The sequence below is a fragment of the Nestor notabilis genome, unplaced genomic scaffold, assembly GCF_000696875.1.
Source record: "Nestor notabilis isolate BGI_N333 unplaced genomic scaffold, ASM69687v1 scaffold32917, whole genome shotgun sequence".
NCBI classification, from domain to species: Eukaryota; Metazoa; Chordata; class Aves; order Psittaciformes; family Psittacidae; genus Nestor; species Nestor notabilis.
Window position 1 is genome coordinate 1 of NW_009936564.1, and position 9092 is coordinate 9092.

Here is a 9092-nt window from a genome sequence, read left to right on the forward strand (position 1 = left end):
CACCCCTCCCGCCCTCCGCGCATGCGCGCTGCCAGCCAGCACTCGGTTGCCGTGGCAACGCTGTAGGCCGCCTCCAAGTATGAACGGCCATTCTGTCCTGGGGCTGACAAGGCCGCACGCTGCAGGGCGAGCGAGGGGGAAACGGGGCGGGACCTCCCCCAGGAGGCAGAATTCACTGCATTTTTCGATAGAAAGGCACGTTTCCGAGCGTCCCGTGCAAATCGCACAACGAGGGGAAGGAAAGGAATCCAAGAGCCAAGCACACCCTCTGCTTCTAAAAACAGGCAGCAGCAATAAAGGGAAATTCTGTACAGCGTTTCGATGACATGAAGAAACTGGCGAACTTTGTGGAAAAGAAGCCACTCAAACGCAGAAAATCATTCTACCATAACTATTAGATGTCCACCCCCATCATGGCTGATTCACGACCTGAAATACCGGTGTTAAAAACTAACACTTACAAAGGCAAATCCTGTACCCCTCCTAAACAGTGTCCTAGGCACCAAAGAGCTTTCACAGGCACTGTGCATTAGCTTACACTTTCAGCCTACTGCTTTTCCTTCAGCAGTTTGTCTTTTTTTTTTTTTTAAATCGAACTACTGTTTTCAGAAACAAGTTATGTTTTATACAACCTATACATGAAGTACAAAAGAAAATACAAAGTTACTTTTATTTAGAGTTAGATTACTACCACCAGGCTCAACACCGTATTTTGCTTATGTCTCTCTCCTCCTGAGCCAGATTGTTTCCATCACTCTTCTCTGCCTTGAATTCTTAAATTCTAAGATTTGACTCTAATTTCTGCGCTGGATAACAGGAGGCAATTGCCACTGCTCAAACCCCAATAAAAACAACTACAGCAAAAGAAAGATGAACAGGTCTGGAAAGATGACGACGTGATTATGCTACATCTGAGAGTACAATATTGGCAAGTGCAGGATCTTCAGGCAGGCAAGTTATTGAACTACCTTTGAAGAACTACTAACATTGCCCAGACTTACCACTACTTCTTCAGTTTTCTCCTCCTTTTTTAATTCCTCTTCATCAGTTCCTGCGGCAGCTCCATCTTCCTCATCACTGCTCGAGGACTCTACGATTTCACTTATATCCATTTTCCAGTTCCGAGGAACAACCTTTGTGCTGAGAAACGTGCTTGCCTCCTGTAGCCCTACAGAAGAAAGGGCCCTGGTTTTACCTCATCCACAGTATTCTCAGTCACAAAGTATTTTTAATTTCCTTTTCAGATTCTTGTAAATCACAATTACTACTTAAATTAAAATTGGAATTAAGTAATAAAATAGTTAATTCAGCTTTAAACACTCCAGTTTACAAACTTTACATTTTGGGAGTGTCAAATTTTAAAAGTCAAGTATCAGCAACTCACAGAGTTTAGAGTTCAGAACATACATCCCACACACAGCATCCAGTTGTTTTCTAGGCACAGATCCCCATGAACGCTGTTATGCTTTACACCTAAGTATATGAATGGTACAAAGATAGGCATCCTATACTCCTATAAGATCGTATACATTCTATACTCCTCCACATCTATTCCATCCGACTGTAAATCACTGTGTTTCCTAAGAGAGAAATACTGTAATAAAGTTACTAAAAAAAGTAAACCCAGCACAGTTAGATCAACTACCAGGACTTACTTTGTTCTTTTCAAAATACCTTTGTGTCTTAAAGTTTAGATTGCACAAAACCACAAGTATTTTCTTGAAGAGCACTGCCAAAGAGATGTTACATTAATGTTTGGAACAGAAGAAAAATACAGTAGTGAATGAGGGAGTAATGGGCCAGGGAGAAGTCACACTCGTACAACAGGAATACCTCGAATTCTTTTCCTTGAAGATGTGCTCCAATGGGGGAAAAAAACAAAGCAAAACAGACCCAGATAACCCCAAAATATGCCTGCCAGTCATAATAAAAGACTTTAATAAAGATGAATCAGGAGAATACCCAAAATAGGGACATACAACAATGACCAACTCACAGCGTTGCTTGAGGAGACAAGGCAACAGGTGTTAATAGCTGCTGATAAAAGTAACTTCCAGGTATGTCTAAAATCATTTTGTGAAACCGTTAGTACCTTTGGTTCCACAATAGCAACAAATGTCACAGCCCAATTACGATTACGCTCTGCACAGAAAAAAAAAATATCCCTTTCTTCTGTTTATCTTAAACCTCACATCCTATGTTTCTTTGTTTTAAAGTTCTTGTACTATGAAACAGTTATTAAGAAGAAAGTAGAAATCATTAAAACCACCTCTAGCTCTCATTTTTAAGTATCATGTTAAATCTTTACTTGTTAACAAGCTGTTCCAGACCTTTACTCAAACCAAAGGACCTATTACTGAGTGGGAATTTTTGTTGCTCGTTGGGGTTTTTCCTTTATTATTAATAAATACATTTTAAATATTTCTCCTTAATAAATTTCATGTTTTGAGGTCTGACTAAAAACAAGACTAAAAGTTTAAGAATTATTTACATTAAAGCTCACTAAAAACAAGGATTATTGTAGTCACATCATTCATCCATCCATAAATCAAGTTCTATAACTATACTTCAAAAATCAAATATTAATTATGCACAGGCTGTTCTAATAAAGTTTACACTTTGTTGTCTGGATATTTTTAATATAAAGTCTAAGTGTTTTGAGCAGTAGTGCAAAACTTTCATCTTAGCAGATGTAACTGTATATTCCATTGTTCAATGACATTTCAAATATACTATCTTAAAAATATTTTATATACTTTCCACAAATTTGGAGTGGATCAAAAGAAGGAAATAAAAACCAAATAAACAAGACTTCTACTACGTGCTATTTTAATTATAAGGCAGCTACATCCAAAGTTTCTCTCATTTATCAGATTTAAAATTAATTGCTCTTCGATATTTTGCAAACATGAGAAATCAACAGGTCATCGTTTATATGCAAAAGTTAAAAGTACTACTTCATGAGATTTCCTTTGTTGAACTCTTAGAATTTATTCTAATTTACCTTTTTTAGGAGAGGACTCAGATTTTGGTAAGTTTTGAACATCTAGTTCTTTAATGTCTTTTCTTGCTACGGAGTAACTGAAAAAGAGTAAGGTTCTGTTATTATTTGCAAATCACAGTAAAGTAAGCATTTGCCTTAGAAGAACAGTGATGTCTAAAATTGGCAAGATTTATCATTCAGTTTCAAAGTCTTTTCTAAACAGTGAATACGTAAGACATTTGTTATTGTAGGTCCTAAAACAAAATTCAAATGCAGAGTAAGTTTCCAGTCTTTCTTTGAAACTCACACACTAAAAGAGCCCTTGTAATTGAATAATTAAGAGAAGTTCATAAAGTTTATTTTAAATGCTTAACCTGCACAAATTTGCAAATGTAAAATACTCCACATAGGCAAAAAAAAATAATTAAAATCTAAATAATTAAAATATTGATGTGAATACATTCCCATCAATCACAAGCTGCTACCCAAATAGCATTCTAGCTAAGATGAAAGAAACATTTATGCATTTCTACTAGCACAGAACAACAGTAAAGCCAAATTCAAACAACTGCATTGATAAACAGTTCATTTTTATTTTTGAATTACAAAAGTGTTCTCATAGCAAAATATATGGAAGCCGCTATGTTCTAAAGTTATAGTCAACATTCAGTTACTGAATTACTACAACAGAAATGCTAACCAACCTGCAAGGAAAGCCTTACAAGTGAGTTATAACAATAAGATTTTTTTTCTTCTTTCATTATTTCAGAAAAACTGGAGTAAAACCTCAGGAATTGGAGGCCGTCACTTTCTGACGTTAAAGCCATAATACTATGAGGGGAAAAAAAAGTAAAACAACAAGTCTGCATGCTTTTCCAGTAACATCCTACCGTTAGTATATAAAGAACCACTTATCTAGAAGGCTGATGATACATGTCTACATTAACAGGCCAAACTGAATTAAGTCTTCAGTTATTTAAATATGTTTCAGTAATCAAGTACTCACACCCTACTTAAAATCAGGGCTATTAAAAAAATCACGAACTGTTCACTTTGAAAGAGGGAAAGAGGTGTGATAGCTGGCCTTTGGCAAGCAAGTTTTTAGTTACAGTACATTAAGACAGACGCACTAGAAGTAAGGATGACTAGAAATAAAGGGAACCAGCTTTAAAAAACCAGGCTTTATACTCTTGAATATATTATTCCTTAAGTAGGACAGACATCTCTCTCACTCTCCTCCCTCCTCCCCATTTTGGGAGCGATGTGTGTGTGGACTAAAAGGACCAATCTTTCTTTTTGCAAGAATCTTGGTTCAGATTCTGTAAAAATGTGAAAGTTACTTCACATTCACTTTTTTTAATTAAATAAAGAAAAGAAAAAAGTAAATTAAACATTTTCAGACTTTGCTACTTAAACAGCCACGGACATCTGGGTACTGGAGGTAATGAGTCAGATATCCGAACTACGACGACGACACGCATAAAGGCATTATAATTAAGAAATTAAGGGAAGTAATTACAACCGAAACTCACACTTCAAAGAACAGGAGTCATCTAAAGTGTTAACACTTGAGTTTTTTTGAAGTTGTTGATTTTTTTAATAAAGAAACACCAGAAACTTTAGTAATCCAATAAACTCTTACCAGAACACACAATGTAAAGGTTGGCAAGTAAGCACAGCAGCAGTTCATTTGAAATGGATTAAGAATGACAAATGTGTACAACCAACTTTACACAAAATTGTACCCTGACCTTATGGAAGAAATACTGCCTTCAGAAGCAGTATCTAATTAGGTTTGCATTTTTCTCCCATATACATCTAATGAAAGTAAGCTATTACTTACAATTTGGAATCTGCAAAGGATCGAACTAAACACTGGTCCTTTTTCACTGTGACGTCATCATTACAGCTGGGAGATACAACCTGAAGTTTCAAATAAAACACTTTTTTAAAGCAAATTAAAAAAAAAAAAAAAAAAGCTGTTCCTGAAAGGAAAGAAAGATAGACAAGATGGACAGCAGGAAAACTGCTGTCTTCCTGTTTCTTCTATGGTAATTTCCATTTCTGAGAAAAGAAACCTACTCCCATTTGTATTACTAAGGCCAGCAGTTCACCTCAAACTATGAACTTTACTTATTATGTACAAGCCAGAAGAGTTTGCAGTCTCACTTGTAAACTCAAACTCATCTACTGGGTGACATCATGGGTTCCTGTTTATTCATTCTCCTTTTTTTCCTTTCTTTTTCATACAAAACCTGTTTAAAGCATCTGTTTAAAAAGTCACAGACCCACTTATTTGACACCAGCTTTCAAACTGAGAGGAAAGTAGTAGGGTTTTTTTTTTGAGGTGTGTATAAGACGGTGTGGAACCCAGTGTATCCTTCCACAGCAGTATCATCTCTAAGTCTAAAAAGGTAATAAAAATGCACTTGCAGTATTTGTATTAGCACAAACAGAACAAGTTTCCATTTTGTTCTAGACCATATACACATACAAAGTGTCAAACGCGGATGGACTTCTGTGTCTACAAGGACACAGTGGGAGCTGTGCCACCCCAGTCAGAAGTTTTACCCCAAAAATCAAGATAAGACATTCCTGTTTTTCAGCAGAGAACAGTACAGGTACATGGCCTCCAGTAACTTAATCCCCTAGCTGGAAACATCGTAAATTAAAATCCGTCATTAGTAAAGGGATATACAACAATCAGAGCACATACAACAATGCCACAATTCACATTTTAAACTGAGATATATACAGCTGGGTAAGCCAGTGCCAACTATTCACCCTACATTACACTATAACGTTCTTTCAAGGAAGAGAAGACAACTAGCCCGTGTAGTTAGTTGCCTCTTGATCCTGGATTCACCCAGGGAAATAAAATCATAAACTAAGTCAGGACATTCTAACAGCTGAGCTAACCCTGAAGACTCAAAATAAACAACTTTAGAATATACAATTAGTACATAAAACATGCAAAGATTAGTGAACCAAACCTGCCTAATGATCCACATAAAAAAAACACAAGCAAAAACTACACACACACACAAAAAAAAAAACCCCACAAACCCCAAAACAGCTCTGATGGATGACAGAAGATGAGTATTGAGCTTGTCTGACAATACCAGAAAGCTTACTAAAGAAACCAACTTTTAACATGCATCTGTAAATTTTTCTGTGCGTATGATGAAACTGCAAGTGTTTTCCTTTACAGTACAAGTCCACTTGTACTTGAATTTATTTAACACATACTTTTTATCAGCTATGGCAATGAACAGCTGTATCCTATATTGACAGTAAAATAAAAACAATAACCAACATCTACTGCTACAGTAACTGGCCATTTATGTAATGAAAGCATGAAATGAACTAGTATTTCATAAAATTGAAAGTTGAAGGAAAAAGGTAATCATTAAATACAAAAAGAGAAAAATTGCACTGCAATTAAAACTCCTCTTAAATTGCCTGGGAGTGCAATTCCTAATGTATCTTATTTTTAGAAGAAAAATATCATACCAATCATTTTATGGGCAGTTTTTAAAGACTCAAGAGGTTATACATAAATGTTAATCTCTGCTTTCATACTCTTCACAGATACTGTAGAAAATCTGTATTTTTAGCAATTACGGGCAGCAGAGCATAACCTGAATACATTCACAACTGCTGGAAAAGTTTTGAAGTGTGCAAACCACTCTACCCAGGAAAACCACTACATGAACACTGAAGCAAGTCAGATGACACTCTTGTCTGAAAAGACAGTAATAGTATGACACTAGAGATGTCAACATCCTAAGCAACTTACCAAAGCTGGATACCAATCGGCCTTCTCAGAACTACAAGTCACACTCACAACTTTGCCAAGCAATTCATCATTGAGACGCCTTTTATCTTCATCCTCTTCTTCACTACTTTCTTCTTCCTTTTCATCTTCAGTACTAAATTATTAAAACACACAGTATTTTAAAGTTTTTGTCTGAAGTTAATATTTGAAAGCAAATACAGCTTACAACCAGATCTTTCTGTTCTGCACAGCTTCAAAAACAAAACGAGAATTTTAAAAGTTGAAATTGCTTGAAATACACTTAAATATTAAGTGCACTTACTTAGTAAGAGGAATTTTGTAGAAATTCTTTCCAAGTAGTAGTTATTTTACAACAGCATCATGTTGGAATTGGAGGCATGAATCAGGATTTGATTGTGCACAGACATGAAACAAAGAGAAACGGTCTCTACCCCAGAAATTTAAAAACACTTTTTTTCCTATTTTGTCCAGTATAAAGGTTGAAAATCCTATATTTTCTGACATGAGTTCCTATTACATGAAAGAAGCACAAACATACTTCAGGCTACTACAAGCAAAACTCCATCAATTGCATAATGCTGCTAACATACAAACATGTCTGCATGAGCTGTGCATCCAACTGACATGATAGAGCATTCAGACCATTCAGTGGCATTACTTCAGTTTTAGCAAAGCACACTACAGGAAAGCAACAGAGCACTAGCAAAACTCACACAGGAAGAGAAGATCTTCTTCCTCTATTAGATTTTTTCCCAATAACTGGAGTTCCAAAGTGCTCTGGATTGGTTAGTGGCAGTTGATCAAGTGTCTACATGGATAAAGCGGAAACAAAATCAGTTTGCAATTCTTCTTATTAAAAAAAAAAAAAAAAAAGAATAATAAATTAACCACTTTGTTTCTACCGCATGTCCATCATCGTCTTACCTCACTTTCTGCAAAGTGCCTTTCTCCCTTCAAGCATAATGAAGTTCGTCTCAAGGTCCTCTCATCACCATCATCAAAAACTAGTATGAAGCCATGGAAACAAATTGGCACAAGATGATCAGATCTCTTTCCCAAGCTGACGAAACAAGTCTACTATTCAACTCACAATCTAGAATATTCTCTTAAATGTGACTTTTGAGACCTCCACTTAATTCTTTAGTTCACAAGCAAAATTAAGGGTGGTATTCAAGATTGCGTTTCAGAACAGGTAACATTTTCAGACAGAGATTCAAGCCAGTATAAAGTTAGGATTTTGGGTGCAATAGTCTCAGTCTAATTTAGACATCCTTCTCAATACATTGCACGTTTCAAACCATACCTACTGTCTGCATACCAGTTACAATCTTTGAGGTTTGTTGGGTTTTTTACCCTATCCATTTATTCCTTACTTATGTTACCTTTTAATCCTCCCTCTTGCTACAGCAACCCCCCAAAAAGACCACTAAGTGGAAAGAAAAAAAACTTTGTGGTAGTTTTTGCTACACCATCAGTGCTGTGCTACCAACAGACTGGGAGTACTAAACAGGCCCTTTTCAAAGAGCACAGACCAGGTGGCTGCAGTCTGGCATTCCAGTAAGGTAGAAGTTTATTTGTATGAGGTCAAAGTGCAGAGTACTGCTCTATATTTAACCTACTTGAAATGTGCTTTGTCCACTAGTGAACTTTGGTGGGGGAGGTGGGGAAGGAAGAAGTTTCAAGTGTTGTGCATATCAGCATGACAATTTTGACATACTTTTATTAAAAAAAAAATCTCTTAGCATGAATATCAACTATATATTTATTGTTAGCAAAACCAGCGACTGGTTGCAGCAAGAAAAGCACTTTTATTTTTCAAATAACTAAACAGAACAGTCACATTTTCATATCTTAGATTAGAACCACAGACTGCAATAGTAACTATAAAGAAAGGTATGAATAAAAATTTTATTAAGCTTGATAAGATAAGCTTTAACATTCCTCCATCTTCAGAATAGAGATACTGCTGTGGTATGTACCACTACTGAATTATCTTAATGGTTCATATTACAATACTTGCACACACAAAGCAACTTAACTTTTCCGCCGTCCAAAACCCTCATATTTTAAGAATGGCAGATACCTATATGCCTGATTAGCTATACTAGTTAATAATATTTTCAAAACTTTTAAAGTACAGATACCAATATGACCCATCAACCTCAGTATCAGTATGTTGTTCTCAAAATCCTCTAGTCTGGCTTACAACTCACAAAGCCACTGCTGCAACACTTCACACTACCTGGGAAAACAAAGTATGAGCTCTTCCCTTCTGCATTACTAACTCAGCATTGGCACCCATTGATCAGC

General features: G+C 36.0%; 1 protein-coding gene across 1 annotated transcript; it reads right to left on the minus strand.

Annotated features, from left to right (window-relative positions):
• Window positions 1–1001: 1001 nt before the first annotated feature.
• On the minus strand, window positions 1002–7842 carry LOC104408723 (AT-rich interactive domain-containing protein 4A-like; the record flags this gene model as incomplete). The annotated part of the gene is made up of 6 exons (XM_010018406.1): window positions 1002–1168; window positions 3005–3081; window positions 4827–4906; window positions 6783–6915; window positions 7496–7590; window positions 7707–7842. Coding segments are annotated over 6 exons (688 nt in total), but the record flags the coding sequence as incomplete, so codon positions are not given.
• Between the last annotated feature and the right edge of the window lie 1250 nt (window positions 7843–9092).